Consider the following 26,157-nt stretch of genomic DNA (forward strand, 5'->3'; position numbering starts at 1 on the left):
CAAGAAGATAAATAGACAACACATTTACAAGGTTACAATTCAGCTCGATCAATAAACCTTTTCCTTTAGAATGATGCACTCCTACGCCTTTATCATTAAAGCTGTAGATTTTATTCCATGCAGTTTCGCTCTTGTAAATCTATGGAATGACTTAATTAAGATCATCTGAGAGCGTAGATTTACGACTGAGACTTAGCGTATGTAGCAAATAGACTAAGACCTGTCCTTTGACGCTTTTGCACAGTAATGGTCGATGACCTGCTAACTTATGTTATAGTTTTTCAAGAGCCGAGTTTAGCTTTATCGCTTTATCAGTTATTCGCTCCCCGGCCCTTATAGCCCAGCCCAATGATTTAATTGAAAAACCTGAAGCAGTTATGAACTGTTCTAAGTGTAATGTTAAGGAATAGCGATGAAGCGTAGACATCTGATGTTGGCTCACGAGTCCTTATCTTATGTTGTAGGATATTTTCAGTAACCGAGAGATCACTGATGTTCAAGTTTCCTTAGATGTCCTTGTCAGTAGAAATGATGCTTCAAAACGTTTTCAAAATGAGATCTTTTAAATCTTCAGGAAAACATTTTTAGTAAAAAGGCAATACGCTATCAGAACCCACAAGGCAGTTCCAGCTAAGCTCATGCCTAGTTTCTCCGCGTGGCCGCCATACTCATCCATCTCCCAGCTGAAGGGAAAGTGTCTCCACAGAATACCATGACCAACGTACACAAGAATGGAGTTCATACCTATAAAAGAAGAGTCATGCATCCCAAAATAAGCAAAATTATCGAGAAAAATTGGAGCGTCAAACTTAAACCCTACAAATGGCCTTAATTCAAAGTTAATCCCTTTTAAATCATTCCTGATTCCAAAGATCCTGATAGAATATAGAAATAACCAATTGTATGTCATTGTTTTCTGACACATGACCATTCAAGTCTTCTAATGAATTAACGTTTTCCTCCCACAAAATTAATCAAGCAACAAGAGCGCTAGATGCAATCTTTGGAAGACCAGATAGCTTGATTATGAACTAAAGTTCCGACAGATCTTCCCTTGGAAATAGGGTCATATTAGGCGATTAAGCTCTTACGTCAATTCTCTCTTGAACCAAAATTATAAGATGCAGTGTCGCTTGATTTTGACTTTTATGCCATATTTATCGATGAAAATCTGCGCACTGGGTTGTTTGGGATCAAAATATATGATACATCACGAGGAGACAAGAATGTTATATCACGGTTTATCATGAAGACAATGAATTGGGTGTGACGTCACGTGTTGGTTCCCTGATGGGGTCCCTCTTTCTAATAAACAAACAAGTTAGACATCGTAAGGATACATTATCAGCGATAAGCCCCGAAGATTTGAGACAGTTTGTCAAAGGAAAAAATCATAAGTTGTTGAATGTTAACTCATGCATCGTCCAAAAATTGTCACTAATTTTTTGTTTTGTTTTGGACCAGATGATCTAATAAAAAGCGTTTTAAATAATTGGGTTTCCTGTAATCGTAATAAATTCCTTTGTATGTTTACATCTTAGCAGTTTTCTTAGACTCTTACCTGGGTAAAAGAAGGGTGCACCATTCCACCAATCCAGGACGTCAGTCAGAAGATAACAAATAGCAAACAGAAAGAATGCACTCGCTCCCGTGGCTAAGACGAACGACACCGACCTAAAAAGATATTTCCTCTTTGAAAAATGTTTTTGGCTGCTAAACGATGATAATTTCGTAAATTAAAGTTTTACTGCCGGTGCAAAATATACTTGTAAACCCAAGCAGCTTCAGGCGCGGCCCAAGTTATCAGGGCGCGAAATTTAAAATCAAAATGGATCATTTTGTTACCATATATTTTTGTTGATTGGAACGATCCCTTCATTTTTTGTGGCTCCACACAGGCCCAACGTAAATGCAGTCTGAAGAATGTAACATGAAAATTATTTCAAACCTTCACGTGTGATTCAATGCTGGTTAAAAGCTAAAATGTTTTCTCTATTATAAGATTATCATTGAAACCTCTCACCATCAGAACCGCCCAGGTTATCCACCTGATGAGTCGTGGTCTATGTTTGGAATGAATTGTCAGTATGTGACCAGCCTGTTCGGAAGAAGAAAATAATACAATAATGGACGGGCACTATTTATCAACTGAAAGGGGGGGGGGGGGGGGGTTGAAAGCATTTTGGTTGTGTAGCGATTAAAATTTACTTCATTCCCCCATAAGGCTCTATAATATTCTTATGATTTCCCTCCCCCTCATTTTCACTTAATTGGCAGTCGTTTTTCCACTGTACCCCCTTTTTACTCTGTTGACGACATCGAAGAGAATATAAATATAATATAGTCTCTTGCGACAACTGATCAACTGATCAACTGATCACCCACCTATTCACTGGACATATCTCCTCCTCTCCTCAGGTTCCCCCTGAAAACAATGTGATCCCCCAAATCCTACTAGCTCCTGCAGGATGCTTTTTCATTCTGTTCTTAATGTAGAGGTCAACTGGCTGCCTGGCTCCAATAGCCCCTATGATTATTCCAGGCAGCCAGCAATCTTATTATCTTTTTTTGTGTGTGTTACAGCTTATAAAGCCAGAGAGCTTACAAATAAAGATTGATTGTTGTTATTGTTGTTGTTGTCCTTATGACAGTAATATGATGTAATTTTGATTTCAGTTAAATTATCCATCCAAAACTAAACTAGAATAATTTATGTACTAAAGTAGCTCCATCTGATTGGCAAGAACTATGTGCTCTTTGAAGAGACTTGGTAATTATTCACTGCACGCAATGTGTGAACCCGATGAATAGGATATTGTTTTTTAACCAACCAAGAGCCACCGTAGAAGCAACGAGAAAAAATTTAGAATCGCTCGTGCAAATTTCCCAAGAAGTATGCAGTCATCATTTGGGAGAGTCACTCACTCTTCGAAATCTTCGAAGTATTTAACCCCTCTGAAATCATATGTTATATATATGTCCTACAACCTATAAATGATTAATCGTGTAGTCCAGGAAACCGCATGGCTGTAAGCAATACAATATGCTGGCTCTTCAGAACACGCGGTGAATTTAGTAATGGTTTGCGAAGAACCATTTTTGTCACGACTAAGGAATGCGATACTCAGGTAAGCAGATGACAGAAGCGAAATAACTAGCCAATATATGCATATTTTTTTTCTCACTGCTTGGTTAGAAGGGTTCTGTAATGCACAGTTCTGTAATGTTCTGTAACGATGTCGATTTTCGTCAAATGCTCCACGGTTTTTGCGATGCAATCAACCAACATAAACACAACGTGACGACGCGATATGGTTTGAAAATATTTGTTGCCTATCTATGCTTTTATGTTATCTGATGGCCGATTTTCACGTTATACCAAGAAGGAGGCAGGGATTATTATCAGTAGCTGGACTCAGACCAGCTACTGATAATGATCCGGGGAGAATACATAGGGCAAAGTAATCATTAGCTCCTATCAACAATGCGAGGTGCAGCACCGCTAACCTTCAAGAACTACAAGTACGCAGGTTTGTGTGATTAGGTGTTTTTGTTTTCAATTTTTTCTCTCGGTTTTGTTTGCTTGTGTTTGTTTTAAACACCGCAAAAGTATTGCCAAATTTGACAAGCAGTGTGCTAAGATACCAAAAAAACACTAAGAAAAGAACGCGTCTGTTTTTTCATAGATAGCAAATACATTTTATTTTCTTACCTGAACGCCAAAGAAAACCAAAACAATAGAAGTTAGGCATCCAAGGATCCCCTCCGGGTCATATGGTAAGGTAGTTTTGTAGACACCCTGTTCGAGCAGAACACGAGAGATTTGTGATTAGGTGCAGAAACTGGCAAAAAAGATTGGAAAGTACATATGAAGGGAAAAGATGATTATCGTGTGAAACGAGTGATTCACACTAAGACAACGTTTTCAATATCAACCTACGTCGTTTGACTAGGCAAAAATAAAAGAAAAATTACAAAGCGAACTGAGTAAAAATGAGCTGAGAAAGGTACAACTTTCCACATTCGGTGAATGATTTTGACCAAGTGTTGTCGGGTAATCTTTTTTTCCACTCGGAACTTTAGTGCGCATGTATCTTGAGTTCAAGAAATGACTTTGTTACTTAACCTTGATAGTAGGAAACCTGTAAAGATGGTTGCCTAAGGCGATTGTGTCAATGTACCCCGCCATTCCTCCAGTGCAGTTAAAAGCATTTGGGTATCCTTCCCCAATGCCCCCCGGACCCGTGTAACCCCTGCAATCGTAATGTAGTTAGTAAATAAGTTCCTTACAAAAAAAAGGGGGGGGGGGTGGGGGCGAATGTAGAACTGTTATACAGTCATTCTCGTGGCGTACACTAGATGTATAGCTGATGTAAAAACATTCAAGGTCAACTACCCTGATCATTCAATAAACCAATTATTGACCGTCTGTCGAAACTAAGCCGGAATTGTATTGGCGTTGCTTTGGTAGGCTCAATGATTGGTCTAGAAGAACTAGAAAAGCCGTCTCTACCCTTTAGATGCAAAACTAAAACCAAGCCCTAGCGAAGGGCTAATGTTTGAAACGTCAGCTTTAGAAACTCTTTATGGTGGCCAACTTACATTAAACTCAGTTTAAAAAAAAAAAAAAGCATGTGGGTCTTTGCTCATCATGCATGGTCTCCCGCGCTGGAAGCAGATTGCCTTGTTCTGATTGCTTCGGTCTTATGACTCCGAAACGCGCTATAACTCGAGAGATTCGTTTTACTTCTTTTACTTCTTTTAAAACAAACTATACTCCTTACTTGGGACATCCAGGCACATCCACTCCATAGGTAAGCGCAAGATAGCCAGCGAGTAGCATCAGCACAAAGATCCACTGCTTCCATAAACCAAACACATCTCGAAACACTTCCCACCATCTTTTCTATGATAACAAAGAAGTAGGAATTACTTATGAAAATCTTAAGCTCTCGCTACACGGTTACAAGGGTTTAGCTTATGCGAAGAGCGAAAACCTTTAATGCTACCTTTTTTTCGCCTTTTTCCATAGGAGGCAGTAGCAACTGCATCATGGCAACGAAGAAGTAACAAACTCCAAACCTCTGAAGAACTCCAGGGATTCTGTAGTACTTCAGGTTACCGTCTAAAACGATAAATTCATTCAAGTTATCGTAGAAGTTCGTGATTCATGTGGCCATGCATTTAATCATCACGTGCACTCTGATAAGCTATCGCGTTGGAGAAATACAAATTGATTGCATGCGCAACTAATCATGTTCTAACAGTGTAGTAAGCTCTCGCCTGACAGACACCCGTTATAACGTACATCGATATGAGCACCCCGATACTAATGAGGGCTTAAGTTTGTATTGAGAGCCTTGCAGTCTGTTAACTGTATTGTCATTGTTAACCCGATTTCCATAGGAATAACTGCCTAATAAAACAAACGTTTTCAGAGGAATGACACCATTGCGAGGTCATGAACTAAGGTGAAGAGCGATGATGCCCAAGCTACCTATGATTTCGCTTCTATCAACTCGAGGCAAATCATTTATGGCCAACTTTAACGGTTCTTGCCTATTCTTTATTGAACCCTTTTGATTGGTCACTTACAGTTGCTGGTAAACAGACCCAGTGCGAACAAGATGAAGCTTCGTTTTAGGATTTTACATGCTATTCTAGGCTTGCTTGTTTTCTTGCGTCTCAACGAGCGAAAAGATAAAGTGATTGAGACTCCCATGATCCAGATAAACCTAGAATGAACAAGTCAATAATTGATCAATGAATGAATAATCAAATAGATCAACAGATACATCTGAATAGATAAATTATAAGAAAATAGATAATTTGACTTCGAATAACTAAAATCTTTTGCAACCCATGCCTTGTCCACACCGATTTAATGAGGCTTACAAGGGAGAATTTGAAAACCTCCGCCTTTCTTTTTAGTGTAGACAGAATACAATTCGATCGTTTTGCTTGATTCTGGCCTCCCACTAGAATTATCTGCAACATACCATGGAAAGACGAGATCAGCGACCAACAATCCTGTTTAAAAAAGAGACAGAAAGGTGAAGCGATGGATACGTGTTTAAAAAAAAAGGATCTTTTGTCACATAACCCAACATTTGGTAAACTAAGCTTTAAAGAATTTAATGGTTGATTTTTCCCTTTACAAGTTCTTCGTTAAGTAAAATCCAATTGCCACGGTTTTGAATTAGGTTAAAAGTCTTAAAGACTTAACTCTTAGTTACTACGCAAAATAGAGACAACAGACATGTGGATTGCTTGGGAGCCACTGTTTGATATCATCACCCAATACATTCGCTCTCCTAAAAGAGAGAACGCGTCGGGCGTAGATACCAAACAACGGCCGTGAAGGAGACTAAAGAGAGAATGCCGCGCGCTCTGAATTCATAAGTCAGGAAGTTAACATATATAACATGCTTATTATATTTTACCATTCCACACGGCATGCCCGAAGAAGTAATATCCACCACCACCATAGTTCACAAATATCATCAGTGTTATTGCAATTCTACAAAAGGAGACAAGAGCAGTCCAGAAAACAAACCTCGGTCAAAATGCTAAAATTTCTTCTAACTTTAACCAAACTTCACTTTCGTTGCAAGACTCAGGGTTAATGTCAATTAACGTTTTAGAACGCATTTCCATCAGTTATCGTAAAACGAGACTCAAAGTAAATACAAAAGGCTCTTGAGAAAAAAGTCAAATCTTGTGAGGAGCTTGTGAGCACTTCCCATCAAAAAGGTAAATTTTAATCAAGCGTGCAAACACAGGAGTAGCCAATCATTAAATGGATATAAATTTTCATCTGATGGGTCGAGAAAGTGGTTCATAGTGTTTCTTGGAATGCTTATCAAAAACCGCTCAATTCTAAAATTGCTCCACCACCAAGATACTCATTAGTCGATGCTGTAACATGACATACCCTCGAAACGTATCTAAAGACTTCAACCTCCTCGACCTGGCTTTAAGCTGAGTCTGAAAAAACAAAACAAAAAGAACCTCTATTGAACAATACCTGAACATACCATTCTTTTGGTTAAAAAGAGTTCTTCTTCAGGACAGTTTCTAGACGAAGAAAGTAATGAATCGGAATTGGAGGTATTGAACAACATAAAAGCACAGAACGGAAAGAATAAGAAAAAAGGAAGGAAAAAAGAAAATAAAAATTGAAAGGGAAAGGACATCACATTTTACCTCTGGTAGCATTTGTTGTTCTCCCTCTCCAGTCACGTGCTAGTGGTGCGCAATAAAATAAAATTGGTCGGCATAAATCGTTCATTAATTAAGTAATCAACTAATTAAGAAATGACTGATGAATCAATTAATTTAATTGTAATTTAAGACTTTTGACAACTAACAACAAAACAACGACAAAAACTAAGAAATACTTCTTTAATTGATATCGAGGCGATCAACAATACTACAACGAGGGTTTGATTTTGAATACAGCCAGCTTTCAGACATTAAACTCATTTTTTTTAAAGGTACAATAAACAATTAATAAATTAAAACAAACTTGAAGGACTCAGAGCATACCATTTCTGTGTCTTCTCTGTCATCGATCTCATCGGCCTACAAAAAAAAAAATTGACAAAATTACCATCCTTGAGTTGAGAAGAAAAACGTTTAATTTGAATAAACTTGCTGAGGTATTAGAAATAGAACAGCAACCAGGACTTAAATCAATATGCACGGAAAAAAATTCGTTTAATGGATAAACTTGAATTAAAAATGTGACATTTCGGCTTTTAGTATTTGGCCTTGAAAAAAGATTTAAAAGGATTTATGTAGATATACTGAACACCCGAAGCTCACGCTTTAGGTTAAGCCTTACAAGATGGTTACGTTGAAGGTTGCCTCTCTAGCCCTTAAAAGGAGGTTTTTAATCTCCTCCCCCCCCCCCCCCTACCCCCCCCCCATCAACTTCTGAAGATTTCGTTTCATAAAAACTGGCGTTAGCGCGGACATGTTACTGCATGCTCTTACCTGATTCATCATGTTCGAATTTTCTTTCTTGCAAGCGACTTTGCATTTCCTGTTTATGAAAATACACGACATCAAACCAAGTTTGCGGTAAATTTTATCAAACCCTCTTGATATAATACTTAGGTAATCTGGTAATTGAATGATGAACTGCCATAGGAACTCGATAATACAATAACAAGATTAGGTTAACCGTGACCTGAGTCAGTAGTATAGTAATGGATGATGAGATATGTTTAATTTTATATAAATGTTTCCCTTGCATCGTGGGCACTTGCTACGTGCTCTGCCTTTCATGTGTTTGGTCCTGTGTCGACGCAAGATTATAGACTAAAAAAGACAGAGATTAACTTCTTCTTTCTCCCAACCCAAAGCAAGATAATTATGTCTATCCAATTAAAGAGGGCGAAGATCACAAAGAATCAATGAGAGCCCACAACGTAAACAAAAAATTAAAAGAAAAAAAAACAAGTTTCAAGAGCGGGAAAACTCGGAGGAGCAATTAGCGATTAGTTGTACTGTTTTTTATCCGTTCGGTTGACAAGACGGCGCGAGTTTTCAAGAACAAACACAGAGTGGATAACTTTTAACACGTAACTTCAAAAATGTTCTTCGATAAATTTTTTGATTTCGAGGAAGTTATTTACCTTCCAATACAGGTAAGTAAAACCCATATAACAGCCATGCAAAAGAGCGCTCCGAGGGCTATCCATAGAGCTGATCATAAAAGGGAAAGAAAAAAACAGAAAATTTTGTCAAAAACGTTCGTTCGTCCATCCATTTACAGTACTTGACTTTTGTTCCGTCTTTTTTGCTCATATTTGTTTCTGGTGACTTTTTCCTCAATCTACTAAGACTTTCTTGGAAAGATTCGTATCATTCATTTGCGAAAAAGAAAAAAAATGCCTTCCACATGAGTGATCCTAACTATCCATGGTATCATGATAGATTTTTAATTTTCAATACAAAGATTAATCACTAGAATAGGATGAGATAAACAGATACTCACGCATGTATGGGTAATCGGGTGACCGCTTGATCTCTAGTTTGCATGTGACCTTGTTTGATGATTGGCCATCAGAATGATGGATGTTATACTCGTACCAACCTCTCTCACCAAAAAGGTAACTAAGCCTGTAAAACACATCACACAGTCAACATTGGGACGAAAATACCGAGGACACTAATCTGGAAGAGGTCGAGTAATGATTTAAAGTGATCTCAGGTGCTAACTGTAGTTGTCCCTCGAAAGGTAGCTTCCTAAACGCATGGCAATCAATACTATAACATTGCTTCCAACATTTTAACTTCCTGATGAGATATAGTGTTTCTCGTCAATCACTTTATAGTGCAAATAAAACAGCACGTAAATTTATCTTAAACTGAACAAATACACCTACATGAACCATGCCGCACTCAGACCGAGATAAATCCAAAAACTTTTACAAACTTTTTCTTTTCTCTTCAAGTGCCCGAATGTTATCCCTTATATTCTTTTTTTTTTTTTATCTCTGCCTATGCTGGTGTCGATTTCCGCTACTTTCTCGGTTGGGGTTGTTGACACTACCTTTCCCCCCCCCCCCACCCCTCTGAACGTTGGCTAAAGAATCCTATGCCTCAGCTGGCTCTTCTTGTTTCATTGGAATTATTTTTTTAATGTTCAGTCGTCTTGAATTAGCAAGTTCTTCGCCGACGAGCTAATCAATGCTGATATCGCCTAAAAATTTCACTTTTTACTTGAGCCTCGTTGAAATTGAAATTAATATTGAGTCAGTCACAAACCTGCATAACTCTTGAGATCCATTTTTGATTTTAACAGAGATGGTAAAACTGTAATGTGTGTTTACCACAAGGGGGGCGGCTCCATTGAGGAGCTGAGGTATAATTTCCTGTATTGGGCACTGCAAAAAAAAAAAAATTATTAATTTATTTAAATGGATGCTTGACTTTTTCTAGAGCCGGAACATGAGCAGCTCATGGTCTCTTGCCTTTTGTGATCGGCCAAAACTGGAGTCTGTACTCGCTTGCCCTTAACTTACGAACGCACGGTTGTAAAGAACGAAGAATGAATGATGTTATTTGATAATACCATCGATCTTGCCACCCTTTATTACTATGTGTGCTCCTTGAGAAATTATTTATATGTTCCTTTAGGCAATTTAGCAGTAGAGTCGACCTAACAACATATATTAAATGCGCCAAGAAGCACAAGTTTAATCGATGCAACAAAATGGATATTATTATCAATTTGTCGGGCATCGTGCAAAATGGTTCACTTGCTCGCGTGGTAGTTCAGGCTGTTATTTTTATTTTTTATTTTTCTGTCATTCTATTTTATCAGTGCTCTTCAAGTGATTAAAATCCTAGTACAGTTTATTGTCTTTGATATAAATGTTTTGGGCTCCCTCGCCTGGCGGCACGGATAAAAATGGCACCTAGTCGGGCCAAAAACAAAGTTATGAACACGAACACACTGTTTTATCACCTCGTAACAGTTTGACGATATCCCTGATATTGTAATAGGCTCCTCTAAAGTGGAACTGATATTCACAAAAGCGGTGTCCATTTTCAACTTATTCGGTGATAACTTTTCCTCTTGCGGACATGACGATGATGACATGTTGGACACCAGACCTGCCAGTTGCAAAATGCTATTTAAAGACCGGTCACAATTTATCGCCTGAGGGGGGTGGGGTGGGGGGTGGAATTGAAGTTTAGAGGTTTCTGGTTGTGCTGCGATAAAATTTATCCTATTCCCCCATAAGGCTTATGATACCCTACTTGCCCACTAATTAACCGCCAATGAAGAGTCCCTCCTTGATACTCTGTCGGCGACGACTGATCCCCCCTCCAGTCCCCCTTAAAACCAGTGATCCTCCCAAATGATGAATAATGTCTGGTTCCCAAAACCTCCTTTAGGCGATTGTGTCCAAAAAGGGCTTAGAACTCAAGCCTGGAAGTCTCTTAAATTAATTAGATGATGCGGTCCTTTCAAGGCAAAGGAGCTTATTATGAAAGATGAAAGCCTAGTTTTGGTCCTTTAATCTTCAGTTGTAATCCATGACAGAAGGAAACAAATGTCACAGATTCATCAAAACAGCACATATGGCGTTTCATCATTTTTGGGAACGCATTTAGCGTGAATTAATTGACTGATTTCAAATCATCTCGAAAGGGTTTACTTTCATCCTCTCTTTCTGATAGCTTCGTTCATTTTCGTTAAAATTCGACCGGGAACTTAATTGCGCCTTCTTCTTTCCTGAGATTATTTTAGATGTAATGATATGACAAACCTTTCGATGTTTATTCCAGTTGATATTTTGATTGACATAACCAAAAGTAACTTCTGTTTCTCATGATAAACACATCAGAGTTTCAATGTCATTTTGAGACATTGTTTTCATGCAGAAAGAAATGGCATTTCTGAATCTCCAAAGTAACTGAATTTTCTTTTTTCTTAGCATTTCGATACCTTAACAACGGTAACAGTGATACGTAAAAATGAAAAAAATAACCAACATTTTGCTTCATATTCAAGTAAGATACATTTCCAGTCAAAGAGAACTCGCTGTATTGGCCGCCTAATTAAATTCATCATCATGTTTTCATTTGAAAATTTCCTTTCGACCATGGCCGATTTTATCAAATATTCGCCATTTTAACTGTTTCAAGAACTTCAAAGAAACGCAGAGACGTCTTTCAAGTGAGCGTGATTTATAACGAACTTTATCAAATAGACGTATTGAAGGAGATAAGCAGCTAGAAACACAATACTCAAGTTTTGTAGCTGAAGCGCCCCGTAGTGTAAGGAAAACGGGCGCTTGCCTTTTGCCAAAGGTAGTATATTAATCTTAGTACTTACCAACGAACAACAACAAGAGGAAGGCAGTGCTAAGAAGGCGCCTTGAAGACATGTTCCGCGGTCAAGTGTTTTCAGCTCTGTAATGATAAGTGAAAGCAGGATGGCTTGAAACTGTAATGTAAGAAAGGACGCGGGTTTTCTAATTTGACCTCTGTAACCTGCCCACAGGCGTCATGCATAACAAATATTTATATTTATCCGTCTGACACCCAAAAGCGCTTTAACACTAACCTCACCTCTCATTATTTGTACACTATGCATCAAACAGATCATGCGCAGAGACAAACTGATTGCTGAAGAAAAGCTTTATCATTGACATAACGTGATATGTTCTTATCTAATTTAAATTTTTGGCAGTCAGATGAATGTGTAACAATCAGAGGCATATCAACCATTTGAATCATGGGAGTTGAAGGTTGAAAATTACGTGGACACAATTCTTCGACGAAACACGAGAGGTTCTCCTGTCACGGGGTCACAGCATCTGTAAAATGATTTCCTTCTAATTTCCCACATGCACCAAATTATTTTCTGCTTCGATCTTAATGGCAATAAGTACCACTTTCCAATCGATTCCCATTCATTCATTTCCTTAGATATTCGTGTGACAAATGCGAATCTATTTACCTAAAGAAATGATTTATCGTGACTACCAACACAGTGGCCTACTTTTTCAGTATAACTTGACGAGAGGAGATAGATTTACCAGACATCAGAAACTTCATGTTTACAGCATGATTGGATACCTTTGACAGATCCACGAGTGATTTTTTTTATTGAAAGAAAGAGTTACTATAAGCATTTCAATGAACAACGATAGCTGGCAGAAGGAACTTAGTGATCGAATTAATCTTTGTGAACGTTTCGTCTCAGATTGAAATCAGTCTGAAGGAAAGACAACAACGGAATGAAAATAGAATTATAACTACACTTAATCGTTAACTATAATTCCAACTTCCCAAATTTTTATGACTCACGTGTAGTAAAGCTCATGTCAGTATCCCAACATTTCTCGGCTGTTACTTCCTTTTATTTCCCCGTCCGTTTTCCAACCTCAAGAAGTCCTATTCCAGAAATTTTCATCGCTACTTTCTAGTTCCAGTCTATTTCTGGTCCTCCTGTTGTTTCATGGAGATCCATGCAGACGACCATATAGTATTCATGGCGTTCTCTGCTGTTTTTCTGGTTCTTGCACTACTTTCTACTCAAAGATTAGGTAAGTTTACAATTATAAGATGACTAAGACATAGTTATATTCAATTAAGAAGGCATACTCTGTTCCAAAGACGAACGGTGAGCGCAAATATGGACCGTTGCGTTTGTGTGCTCAACTTTACATCATTTGGTGACGTCCTTGTATTTGAATGCTGATGAGTGCCATACACGCTTACATTCAAAGTATTGAGTAATGGCTTTTGGATTAAGAAATTACGATTTTCTTGATTTTCAGATTTAGAATTTGCCCAGGTATCTCTACCATCGGAATATTTTCTTCAGTACACTGTAGTTTCCCGCGAGTGAAACTTCCTTCCCGAATCATGTGACTTCGAGGTTCAAAGAAGAGTTCACAAGTTAAAAAAAAAACAATAAATTGAAAAATAGAGGCAATTCGAGGAACGAAAAAATGATTTGAGGATAAAAGCTTCTCGATGCGTCTTCCTAGTCTCCTTAAAAATATCTAAATTTTTCTAAATTGTTAAAAATGTGTAATTTTTTTATTTGTATAATGTGTAATTTTTTTTCCTTGTATGATGATTTGTTTCGTGGTGTAAATTGAGCAAAACTTGAAATTACGAACAAATGGACTTTATTACCATACAGTCATATTGTATTGTATTGGCTGATAATGCACAATAATAATTATGGTTTACAAAAACAGTGCTAACTTTTCTACATTCTTGGTTATTCAGGACTTGCAAGTCACCGTTTGCCATCCACATCACTACCAACGGACTCACACGTTGATGTGAAATCATTGCCAATGGACACAGCCTTGCTACAACTGACTTTGACTTCAGATATTAAACCTGTTAATGTGTTTGGTCTCTCTAGTAACTGCCATAAGGTACATGATGCACAGGCTATTAACAGTGGATCCATAGTAACTCTAATATTCCTTAGTTTTTGTTCATTATTGTTCGTCGGTTAGAAAAAACACTTCATCAGTCAGTTAGTGCATCAGTTTTTTTTTGCCATAACTCCACAAATTTAACAACCCAGGTGGACCCATCCTCTCTGTATGCTGTTGTCCCACCAAGCTTATTTCTAGCTATTTAGACAAAATTATGCCACCTATCATCAAAACTTTACCATCATACCTGAAAGACAGCCAAAACGCATTTGAAAATTTTTGCAATTTCTGTGGTGAAGACAAATATCTTTTCACTCAGGTGGCAAAGGTCCCCTGTTCGTTAAAAAAATTTTTTTGATCAGTACACTGCTAAGGAACCTAGCTCTGTAATACTACTCTACTGAGCCAAACTAGTCTTATTGCTTTGCCTTTAGGGATATCTATTACAAACTAATGGTATAGCAAATGGGAACCAAAATGGGACCCGGCTTTAATTTGCCAATCTTTTTATAGGTTATTTTCAGCTAACACAACAGACCCAAAGCTGAACTCTACAGTCACGACATTGATAAGTGTCTCCGTGCTACCTTCTCAACCAGAGAGGAGCTATCTCAATTTAGAATGGCTGCTAATTCCTTGGGAAATTTCTGACACTTCTTGGGCTTTTTTTTATATCAAAGTTTCATTTGAAGGCAACGGTCTACGTGCTAGTGTGTACTACAAACCTACTAACTTTTTGTATTTTCTTGCATTATTTTGTAGTGTATCTTTGAACCTTTGGCAAAAAACCTGAAATACTCTTTAAATGTAACTGTGGAAACAAATTTCCCAGTTACACTCTTCGTCAATGACTCCGAAGGAACACATGTATGCGAGTAAGTACAAAGTTAGCTACTGCACTGTACTAACTCTAAAGCTTCATCAATTTTGTAAATCTAATCAATTTGAACTTCTGGGTAATACACAAAAATCATACTGTGGTGGAACCCCATGGACAGTAATTGGTTAAAACAGTCATTCTGTTATGCATTTTCAAATAATTCAAATGCTTTATGGCTTGTGCTGGCCCTTTTGTCAACAAAATTTCATATAATATATACTTCTCAACACATTTATGTAGATGTATTTAGGCATTCCTTTATAATGAAATAATTATTAAATTGATGAAATGAACCCTCATAGTCTGTATGATGATATGATGGTAATTAAAATACCCTTGTGTTTTAGGAACAAAACTGAAACTTTTGGAGAACATGGCTTTTACATTTACACTATCCATGGATATAAAACCAAGACAAGCTGTACTTTATATAAGAAAATAGATCCAGACAATGCATATTTACGTAAGTTTCTATACTTTCAAAGTAGATATTTTAATACAGTGTATCCACTTTTATGGAACTTAAAAGTTCCTTGAGGTAAATTTAAGTTAATGGACATGTTTAAGTTTACCTTTTAGCTCCTGAAAAGGAGAACATATCTATATATACCCTCCAGATACTATTTGGATTCATTGTAGACTGTGTTGTTACTGGTCAGGGAATCAAACATATTAAGCTCCCTTACCTGTTTGTGATCCCTAGCCTACTTCCTGATTTGAACAGATCAAAATGATTTAATGCAAGTTTATTTCCTCTTGTTGCTAATTGTATTTTTTCATTTGTCTTTAGCTTTATTGTATGCATTTTTGGTTATTCTTGGGGTTGCCTTAACTTGGCTTGTTCTTCTATATCTTCTAAGGTAAGAATGGAATGCTCACAATGTGTTAGTCCAGCTGCCCTATATCTTAACAAAGTACACCTTATATAGGATGCTGATAAACATAGTTATTTCAGCTGCCTCCTGTCCAATTTTCATGTACACTACAGTTGTATATGGAGTGCTGAACCTGGTACTGTACAGTAAATATTGTTTTCACACTGTTTTTCAAGCAAGAGCACTTTGTCAAATTGAATGTGAACAGGTGAAAACTCTCCTTCCATGTAAAAAAATGCAATTTTGTCTTCAGCATTGACCTTTACAAGTTTGATTTCATAGGAAGTACAATCTCTTGGTCAACTGGGAACTGTTTCATGACACAGAAAGTCTTATAAATGCGGTAAGCTTACTTACATGTGAGATCACAATTTTCCATCTGCCATGGAAAGCAAATATAGTTTAAATAAATGAATGAATAAATGTAATGCATAGTTTTATGTAAGTATAGACAAAGAATTAGACATTTGCTGATGAACTTGTACAGATGGACAAATTTTCTCTTAATTATGTGTAGCAGTTAAATGAGGTAGAATTAAGCTATTTTTCATATTTATCAATTAGGATCTTGGAAGCCCCAATTTCAATGGCCCTGTAGATGGTTCAGGACATCACATTGATCCTCATGAATTGGTAAGTTTAATTGGGCCGTACATAATTTTGTTTTTCAAAAATAATGAAAACAATGAGAGATCACTAGTTCATTTCTCAAAATTACTTTTCAGCTTGAAAAGCCAAAGAAACAAAGACTTAAATCTTTGGACACATTTCGCGGGTGAGTCTCCATCAATGAAAATCATGAGTTTCGGTGAGCCATTAATTGGATCAGTCTTAGTGATTCACTGAATCAGTCAATGAGCTGAATGCTTTATGAAGTTAAGCTCTGGTAAAAATTGGGGCAAACCAGGGAAGTGCTGAGGGGGGCCCAATCACGAAATCCAACCTTATAGTCTCCCCTTACTTTAGTGAGCCTCAAGCTAGTCAGATGGTTTATTTGGAAGTCTTTATTTGTGTATTGTTGCTGGTTTTAAGAAGTAGATTTGTCATAGTACATGCGCATACAAATATGCACTCTTACATTTTTGAATGAAAAATAACGAATATAGTACCCAGTGGGAACCTTGGACACAGAAATGAAAAGTAAATCACATGAGAGATTCCAAATGGGTTTATCTTTGGAACATCTAAGTTTACACAAATGTATTCCAATGAGTGCAGCAGCTTGACTAATTTGGCGGAGCTCAGGGAGGTTTGTGTAGCTCAGTTATTGGAGCATCCATCCATGGAACTACATAGTTAAAAAAAATACTTTTTAATTAGTACAGTGTAGCTCACATTTTTTTTCTTGTTTCATGCTCAGCCTGGTGACATTGTTTTCAAACAATACATCTTTAATTTTAGAGTAGTATTACTGTGGCTATTTCCACACTGAGAATTATTCAATAAAAAATTTATTTATCAACAGGGCTTTGGTTAGCATATTAGCATTTGCACTTTGGCATTTTTGGTGATTGAATTAAGATATAAATTATGATTTCTTGCAGGATTGCATTGACTATTATGATATTTGTGAATTCTGGTGGTGGTGGATATTATTTCTTCAAGCATGCCAGATGGAATGGTGGGTATCTTTCCTGCCCTGGGGTAGTGTATTTTTCAAATGATCATAATTATTAAATATATTTTAAGATACAGGCTCCTGACCAGTTGTCATCAAAGATGCATTTTTTTAACTTTGAAATATGTCAAGCCACTGCCTCACTTACATGAAAGGGCATGTCTGTAATATTGAGGGCTTTTCATTGTGTTCAACCAGCTTCTGGATAGAAAGCTGCTGCCTTGATTGGCAAATTCCTTGCAACCCTGACATGAATTGCAGTTCCAGACACATTTCAACCAGGATTTGATTGTTGAGAAAAAAAATGGTCAGGGTGGGATGAGGTACCTTGCCTTTTAACTACTGATAGTTTCAAATTTAAACATTCTACATATATGTGAGATTGGCCATTCGCCATAATAATCTCCCACTTGTGTCACTTGACTTTGTTAACCTGTTTTTTATTTAATGAATATTTATGTTTTTGTCTGCCCCCATAGACTGTATCCCTTACAGGTTTTTTTTTTTTTTTTTTTAAAAAATAGTCAGTTAACATTGACCTAATCTATTGGGCTATCAATCCTTTAACTCCCAGGTCAAATTTGTAATCCTCCTCACTGTCAACTATACAATTCTTATAATTTCAGTTCAGAGAATTTAGTGTTGGGTCAACTAATTGTCCTCAAATTTTACTTTATTCTCATCGCTTATCTGGTTGACATTTTATTGATATTGTAAGGAGAAAATTCTGTCTTGATCACTCGTGGGAGTGAAAGTGTTAATGGCAGTGGAATAATCTCTACCTTGTTCATGTGGGTGAGATAGATGTTCTCTAACTATACATGGAGGTAACTGTATCTTCCATGAGAGACAATAGATCAGGGTAGAGCTACTAGCTATAGTAAGTGATTCCTATTTCTTTTACAGGGCTTACAGTTGCAGACCTTGTCTTTCCATGGTATGTTACTACTACTAGTAAGATTACTTCAACATTAATTTTAGTATTTTTTGTTATTCTTTAGCATTGATTTACAGTAGAGCTCCTCTACCTTATACTCCAAACGGAAACAAAAATGAACTGTTGTCAGAGTTAGTAGGGGATTCAAGTTAGCTGATAGTAAGTGACTGAAAAAAACTGGGTCAAGGGAAATCAGAGTTTGTTCAAGTTTTTGGTGGGGTTTGTGTTCACCTAGTTCCAGTTGGGGAGGTTCTACTGTACAATTGATTTTCAGTCAGGACAGTCATTTGCTTTTCTACAGTTTTGTGTTTTTTTTCACTTTTGTTTTACTGATTGATTAATTGATTGATTGATTGACTAATTGTCATTGCTGTTTTAGTCTTATTTTTAAGATATATCTATTATGATTTAAAACCAAGTATGTCACCTTACGATAGTTCTTTGGCCCTTTGACTCCCAAGATCTCACCAGTAATTCTCCTTACTGTCTGCCAAACAATTATCATCATGTTTGTTTGGAGAATTTGGTACTGGATCAATTAGTAATCCTATAATTGATATTTTTCTTAATTCTCATCACTTGTGTTCTTGATATTGTTTAGATATAGTTAGGAGAAATTCTGTCTTGGTCACTAACTTGAGTTAAAGGGTTAAAGCATTAATTTATACATGTACGTATACGATCAATGGTATTGTATCTTAAAATGTGCGTTCATTACAATTATAAGTAAAAGAAAAAGGGAGAATTATGTTGGCTCAAAGGTCTGTGCAAGAAATTGTCTTGAATTGATGTTTCAAGCAAAGTTAGGGAAGTGGAAAACTCTGCAAAAGTAAACTTTTGATATGGACATTTTACCGATTTTTCTTTTTTCTTTCTTCTTTGTAGGTTTATGTGGATTATGGGTGTTTCCATGGTTATTTCGTTTCAATCTATGAGACGTCGCCAAATGAGATCCATAACTATCTTTGCCAAGATTATCCGTCGCACACTCATTCTGTTTGCACTGGGGCTTTTTGTAAGCAATTGTAAGTTGATGATGCCCTTAAATGCCCATGCAACACTCTTAGCCAGTTATTTGAGTTTTATTTTCTGGTTTTTTTTTCCTACCATTCTCCTTTAAATTGTGAAGTAAAACGTTGTTTCTTTCTCCTCACCTTTTTTGCCATTTTGTTTTTCGCTTTTTCCCTCAATTTAAATATTCTGCAATGTTTGGAATTAATTGACGTGTTCTGGGCCAATAAGCATGCTGGATTTTCTCACATGCATATGACAAATGTTGCCGTTCTTACCGGCTGAAATGTTGTTGGCACACAGATGCAGACCTTGCTCACTACAGAGTACCAGGAGTCCTACAAAGATTTTCTGCTTGCTACTTTATCACTGCCATGCTCCAGTTGGTTATTAATCCTGGAACTGATTCTATCCTGGTAAGTTGCATGCATATGCGTGTATGTTGTACCCACAAGTAATTCGCACAAGAACACTTATTCAGCTGTCTCTTTAATTAGTAGTTTCATTGCAATCTTGAATTCAGTGTGCCCTTTTACTTCATGGATTGAAACATGTCTGATTATTTTGAATTCGATAGCCAGTTGCTGCATGGTGGAACCCTATCAGGGATGTCTTCGCTTTATGTTTATGCTTTTAAGTTGCATGCATATGCGTGTATGTTGTACCCACAAGTAATTCGCACAAGAACACTTATTCAGCTGTCTCTTTAATTAGTAGTTTCATTGCAATCTTGAATTCAGTGTGCCCTTTCACTTCATGGATTGAAACATGTCTGATTATTTTGAATTCGATAGCCAGTTGCTGCATGGTGGAACCCTATCAGGGATGTCTTCGCTTTATGGGGTCAATGGCTGGTGATGCTGGGCCTACTAGCTATCTATATCATCATTACTTTTGCCCTCAAAATTGGTGGTTGTCCAAGGTAAGGGTCTAAAGAATTGTTTCTTTTTTTACTTCTAGAATTGTCGTTTTCACTTGTAGTGTTGACAGCTGCTGTTAGCAAACCGAAAACGTTTAAGTTGATCATATTAAGTCACTGTCATGTCACCGTTGAGTTGAATACGATGCTTTCGACATCTGTGATCGCAACAGTATGCAAGAAGTTTATCGCGTAGAAAGCAAGTAGGTTTTTAATTCGCCAACGAGCTCTCTGTCACTCGGTTGTAGAGAATTAGGCCGCTAAATCCGAAGTTTTGGAGTTCAATTCCTAGTGGGGAAACTCAGATTCTTATTATTTATCATACGCTCGTGTCGAAACGAACGACGACTTTCATCATGAGACGTTTTGTTCTTGCAGAGGTTATATCGGACCTGGGGGTCTTGCTTCACCTGAAGCTTACAATTGCACCGGTGGGAATGCTGGTTACATTGACCGACACTTTTTTGGATCAAAGCACATCTACGGGCATCCTACTTGCATGGTAACGTTTATACATATATACTGTCTTACCTTAATAACTTAATAGCAGTATTTTTTCGCGCACTTTTCGATTTAATGTTGTAAAAGTGAATCTAAGAGGTCATATTGACCAATCTGAAGAAAGGTTAACACAGGAAATAAGCAATGGGAGTTCAGAGTTTGTAACCCGATGCTACTGGTGATGAAAATCTACTCAATAGAAAGCTTTCTTCATTTATCATCGTACAAATTTTATAAAACCTGGTATTATTTCTGTCGTGAAAGCGAAACTCTAAGAAAATGAATGTGAATATATAAAAGTCATATATGTGAACTGCAGTTTAAGAAATGAATATGAAAGCGATCTTTGCAGTAATGAACACTTAACTTATAAGGACTGAAAAAAAATTCAGGCCTGTACGGGATTTGAACCCATGACCGATGCCGGTGCAGTGCTCTACCAACAGGGCTAACAACTTTCCTTTACAATTACTGAACTAACTTCCTTCGCTGTAAATTGAAAAGAAAAAAAAAAAAAAAAGGTAATCAATCTTTTGTGGAGGTGTGCCATAAGTGCAAACACCCTCTTTTAACATGAAAAATTTCAGACCTTCCGTTCTTGAGTGCCAGGCCGGAGTTGTACTTTCTTGAAAGAATAGAGTGATATTTTCATGCCATTTTATCTAATTTGTTACAAGTTAGTTTGAGATAATAAATGATACATGGAAATTTTCTCTTGTCAGGAAACATACAAGACGGAGGTTCCGTACGATCCAGAGGGCGCTTTGGGTACCCTGACTTCTGCTTTCTTGGTGTTCCTGGGAGTTCAGGTTTGAATTAGTAGCCTTCCATGTTATTCTCAGTGCAGACCACCTTAGGTGCATCCAGAAGACAAGCGATGGCATTTTTAAGCATGGATTACATGTGTTTCGCCTTCAGTCTTGCCTTTGCAATCAAATGCGGTTGTGAATAATAATAGCTGATAGATCTGTGTTGTGATCATCCGAAAAGGAGTATGGTCGTCGATGTCAGTGACAGACATTTTGTCAAAACGAGCAGAAGTTATTATCAGAGTCAGGTGACTCTGCCGATGACTATCACCAACAGTCCTTTACAGGAACGAACTCGCTCGAACAATCGCTTCATAAGATAGACAGATACTGCTAATTTCAAGTTATTTCTTCAACTTGCTACATTGTTATATTTCAAAGATGTTTGCACTTCTGTCTGATCAGTCAAAGATAATTTAGAACTTTTTCCTTGTTGAGACCCTTTCACCTCCAAGATCTCATTAATATTTCTCCTTACTGTCTGTCGTACAATTCTTACGATGTAAATTTGGAGAATTTGGTAATGGATCAAGTAATATTCCCCTAATTTATATTTTCTTTATTCTCATCACTTGTCTGCTTAATATTGTACTGATATTGTAAGGAGAAATTCCATCGCGGTCAATAACGGGAGTTAAAGGGTTATTGAAAATTAACTATAAATTTGTTTCTTTAAGCTTAAAGCCCTAAGAAGCTGTTCACTCTTCTGTAATATCTTCTTTACACAATGTAGCTAATTATGTTACGTTTAATTTTCTGCTTTCAGGCTGGTTACACCTTGCACACTTTCCCATACAACATATCTAGAATGAAACGGTGGATAATTTGGTCTTTGCTACTTGTGAGTATTATAGACAGAAAACACAGTATGTCCCAAACATCACTTTTTTTATTCCTTTAGTTGCGAGCGGGAGATAAGCCGCTTGCAATTAAATGAATGATTACATGCTTTTTCTTCAATCGACGACTGCAAGCTTTTTTCATTTTCCATCTATCTTATTTTTTTCAATAATTTATGTCTCATTTTACTTGTGTTATTAAAATTAATAGTATCATCAATAATACCAATAGCGTTATCGTCATCGTTATCGTAAATATGGTCATTTTCCTTCCTTACTCAGGGTTGCATCACTCTTGCACTCGCAGGCAAGAATAACGACAGTGTTATACCGATAAACAAGAACTTATGGTAAGTGAGAAGGTGACTGCGCTAACCAGAAAACGGGTGAAGAATACTCCGAAAAATAATTACATTAGAGTCCATGCAAATAATAATTACGCCCCGCGGCTTCGCCTGTTGGAAATGTAACTTAAGGTTCGTTCTTCGTCATCAGTGTTATTCTCTCTTTCCTTAGCTTTTCTGGCTTCTTCCTGGTTTGTAGTTAGTTTTTCGGTGTTGTAGATCTGGACGAACTAATATTCTATACTTTTTATAAGGTGGAAGTAATTACGCACATCCCGAAAAATACAGTCGAAATGTAGAGAATTTCCCTTTAAACTTTGTTTTCTATTTAGATTCGGTTGCTCAAACAACATTTTTGTTGCTAGGTCTGTTTCGTTTATCTTTGTTACTGGTGGCATGGCATTTCTTCTGCTGACATTTTGCTATGTGACCATTGATGTCTTGAGATGGTGGAATGGCGCGCCTTTTTGCTACCCTGGTGAGTAGGAATTTCCAAGTGAAGCAATGCGGGATACCGTATATATGACCTTTCCTTGTTTCTCCCCAATCGTGAAAAGTGGTCTTGGGACAAAACCATTTTTTAGTGTATCTGTGTGTTTTTTTTAGGGAGGTGAGGGAGAAGGATTTTACTCGTAAAAGTGTTGTATCCCTTAAAGCCTTTAAGGCTTTATGTCATGTTGATCCTTGTGCCTTTTGGAGTAAAAGATCCGTGTGAATGTTTACTTTTACACGATACCGTGCCATCATAACCGATTCCGGTTTTACAGCGAAAAGGTCTTTTACTATCGACTGAGGTGAGAAATTTAGTCCTTTGAGAGGATCACGCTCTTTCTTTTTCTCCGGATGATTAAAACCGATAATTTTTTTGAAGTGAGCAAGCTTGTTTTGAATGAATCCATGGCTACAAATCGATACAAGTGCTTGAGAACATCGTATCTTTAATTTAAAGATACAAACTGCCGTTTCGTGAACCTGTGGTTGATACATCTGTGAAAGACAAGAAGAGAACTATCAAAACAGAACGCAGAAACTATTATGACCTAACAGAATTTATTTAACACGTATACTAGATTTAGGAATTCCATTAATTATCGGGCACGATCGGAAAACAGTACTGAAGATTCATCGTGTGGCTAATCATCTTCCTAATTACCCGAAACTTTTCTGATACCGCTAAGGTTAGATTTCCTTTATAACTGGTGTGGAAGTCACCATCAACTGGGTCTTGTGAAAGTAATTCTTGTCTTGTGACAACCGTCAAATCATCTCTAATGTGTTAATATTTGGAGCACGGAAACATTCTCTCAGCGCCACTTTACTTTCAGTACCTTTTTGTCAACCAAGCGAAACAAAAGAGGTGACGTACAAGGCTGTGACGTCATGGGTGATCTTATTTCTCTTGCTTACGTCGATAAAATTCGACGCAGGAGACTGAGGGTTAACAGGCAAATTGTCTGGTTAACACCAAACTTTTTCTTTTGAAAAACATTTGGATTGTTATTTAATATCTTGCAGGAATGAACTCTATTCTAGTTTACGTGGGAAGTGAAATTCTGGGAAGATACTTCCCATTTTGCTGGACAGTCAGCGGTCACGTGCAACACGCAGACCTACTGGCTATGAACCTGGTCGGCACGGCCGTCTGGCTCATCATTTCATATTACCTTTATTACATTAAGTTTTTTGTCAAAATATAACTGATAAAGCACCTTGTTAGCTTTTAAATTTAGCGCAATGATTGGTTCGTTGAGTTTTAATTGAGTATCTGAAGCCATTCAGATACTCAGTTACTCACTTAATCCTCTAACTTCCATGAGTGACCAAGACAGAATTTCTCTTGGCGATATCCGTACGATGTCAAGCACATAAGTGTGATGAGAATAAAAAGAAATATCATTTAGGGGATTATTAGTTGATTCAGTACCAAATTCTCCGAACTATAATGTATACAAAATTTATACAACAATTTATACAAAATAAAACTGGTGAAGCAGCTTGTTAGCTGCTGTTATTAGTTGATCCAATATTAAATTCTCCGAACTATAATATATACAAATATATAAAATGGTTTCTACAAAATATAACTGGTATTAAAGCAGCTTGTTAGCTATTAAAGATGGCGCAATTATTGGTTAGTTGAGCTTTTAGTTGAGTATCTGAAGCCATCCATAAATAACGCTCACTTAACCCTGTAACTCCCATGAGTGACCAAGGGACAGAATTTCTTCTGGCAACATCTGTACAATATCAAGCACACAAGTGATGAGAATAAAGAGAGATATCGTGAAGGGGATTATTAGTTGATCCAATACCAAATTCTCCGAACTAACATCATAAGAATTGTATGGCTGACAGTATGGAGAATTATTTATGAGATCATGGGAGCGAAGGGTTAAAGAGGTGATAATGACAGAAATCATTACAACTCCAAGAATTTTACGTTTGTAATGGCCAACAAGCGCCAGCTGAAAACGTTTGAGTACAGGTCAAAACGGGGAAACGTATAGCGATGGTGAAACTCGCGGGAAAACTCGTCCTCATAAATGCAGTTTTAGGCAAGCGCGGGAAAAAGGTTCGATTTGTTCTTGTTCCCGATGGTTGAAAAGACAGGCTTGTGCCCTCCGATTGGTTAGTATGTCTCTTTCGGCTGGTGACTCGTGTAGGTTAAGTCATTAATTTAAATAATTGACATTATTATCGCAGAAAATTGTCAGTGAGTGAAAAGTTGAACTACTTCCAATGTCGGCTTGGCCACCTCGCGCACTTTTTAAGAGCGGGTTACCCTTTAGGAACTCCACATCAGTCCTATATGGTATTCGCAACGATCAATGTATCGATTGGACGATTAGTCTAGTTCTTAAAGGTGGGGCGGGGGGCGCTAAGTTCCAGTTTTATTATTTCAAAGAGTAATTGTTCCATCATTTTTAAAATTAAGATTATTGTATAGAATTTGGAATACTTGTATCTACATAGACTAAATTCTGTTTTGGAGATTAAAACATTTTATAAGTTTAGACGCTAAATAAATCTTTGGTTTTCTTTATTAATTTACTTGTTGTTAACTGGACGCATGAACCCTCTACCCTAAGCTATCTGTATAAGTTTTAAGTCTTATTTATTGCAATCGAAAACTATTCCTCCTTTTTCCTCGTTTTCCGTATTCTTAACTTTGAGTGCGTTCCTTTTATTTGAAAATGTCTCTGTGGGTGGATGGAAAATTCTTTTAAAACAGCAGGCGGTGAGTTACATCTAATTTCACTCACTCACTATTACGTATTCTTCAAAGAAAATGCTAACTAGGGGGAGGACGCATCCACCAAGTTGCTGTTAAAACGTTTTTTTTTCTTTTTCATTCAAGTTGAGTTGATAACTCAAAAGGTTATTTTAGTCCTACCATTCTAACACTACAACAATCTCGTGCTGTTTTGTTTGTATTTCACGCATCATTGACGTCTGGGAAAGTCCAGTCCAGCTTTTAGTTTCTGAATTGGTAATG

At 37.1% G+C, this 26,157-nt stretch overlaps 2 protein-coding genes across 3 annotated transcripts; one reads left to right on the forward strand and one right to left on the reverse strand.

Moving 5' to 3' along the window:
- Positions 1–88: 88 nt before the first annotated feature.
- LOC131772899 (heparan-alpha-glucosaminide N-acetyltransferase) lies at positions 89–12,853 on the reverse strand. 2 transcript variants are annotated; one of them, XM_066166117.1, is made up of 21 exons: positions 12,835–12,853; positions 11,858–11,934; positions 10,481–10,629; positions 9,778–9,896; positions 9,005–9,129; positions 8,643–8,712; positions 7,999–8,047; positions 7,549–7,584; positions 7,207–7,245; positions 6,935–6,987; positions 6,444–6,520; positions 6,000–6,030; positions 5,596–5,735; positions 5,010–5,125; positions 4,785–4,906; positions 4,127–4,253; positions 3,713–3,799; positions 2,024–2,098; positions 1,846–1,916; positions 1,562–1,674; positions 89–744 (listed from the first exon to the last, which is right to left on the reverse strand). In XM_066166117.1, the coding sequence occupies exons 2-21, from the start codon at positions 11,907–11,909 to the stop codon at positions 563–565; spliced, it is 1,833 nt and encodes a 610-aa protein (XP_066022214.1). In that variant the 5' UTR covers positions 11,910–11,934; positions 12,835–12,853; the 3' UTR covers positions 89–562. The 2 variants fall into 2 exon arrangements, with proteins under 2 accessions (XP_066022214.1, XP_058944844.2); XM_059088861.2 differs by lacking the exon at positions 12,835–12,853 and adding an exon at positions 12,089–12,102.
- A 95-nt stretch (positions 12,854–12,948) lies between these two features.
- On the forward strand, positions 12,949–25,688 carry LOC131772898 (heparan-alpha-glucosaminide N-acetyltransferase-like). The gene is made up of 19 exons (XM_059088860.2): positions 12,949–13,073; positions 13,768–13,922; positions 14,691–14,803; positions 15,156–15,271; positions 15,599–15,668; positions 15,966–16,026; positions 16,248–16,316; positions 16,409–16,458; positions 17,228–17,304; positions 18,208–18,238; positions 19,124–19,263; positions 19,553–19,665; positions 20,044–20,171; positions 20,547–20,670; positions 21,392–21,478; positions 22,245–22,319; positions 22,600–22,667; positions 23,027–23,139; positions 24,177–25,688. The coding sequence occupies exons 1-19, from the start codon at positions 12,986–12,988 to the stop codon at positions 24,356–24,358; spliced, it is 1,860 nt and encodes a 619-aa protein (XP_058944843.2). The 5' UTR covers positions 12,949–12,985; the 3' UTR covers positions 24,359–25,688.
- The last annotated feature ends 469 nt before the right edge of the window (positions 25,689–26,157 follow it).

Source organism: Pocillopora verrucosa, chromosome 4 (assembly GCF_036669915.1).
Source record: "Pocillopora verrucosa isolate sample1 chromosome 4, ASM3666991v2, whole genome shotgun sequence".
NCBI lineage: Eukaryota > Metazoa > Cnidaria > Anthozoa > Scleractinia > Pocilloporidae > Pocillopora > Pocillopora verrucosa.

Bases quoted from the DNA above. Each gene is read 5' to 3' on its own strand.
- LOC131772899 (XM_066166117.1), bottom strand. From the start codon at position 11,909: ATGTCTTCAAGGCGCCTTCTTAGCACTGCCTTCCTCTTGTTGTTGTTC. The intron at 7,585-7,998 runs GTAAGAGCATGC...TTTTTTTTGTAG, and splicing joins ATTCGAACATGATGAATCAG to GCCGATGAGATCGATGACAG. The intron at 745-1,561 runs GTAAGAGTCTAA...CTTCTTTTATAG, and splicing joins TGCACCCTTCTTTTACCCAG to GTATGAACTCCATTCTTGTG.
- LOC131772898 (XM_059088860.2), top strand. From the start codon at position 12,986: ATGGAGATCCATGCAGACGACCATATAGTATTCATGGCGTTCTCTGCT. The intron at 18,239-19,123 runs GTATGTTACTAC...TCTTCTTTGTAG, and splicing joins GCAGACCTTGTCTTTCCATG to GTTTATGTGGATTATGGGTG. The intron at 19,666-20,043 runs GTAAGTTGCATG...TGAATTCGATAG, and splicing joins CTGGAACTGATTCTATCCTG to CCAGTTGCTGCATGGTGGAA.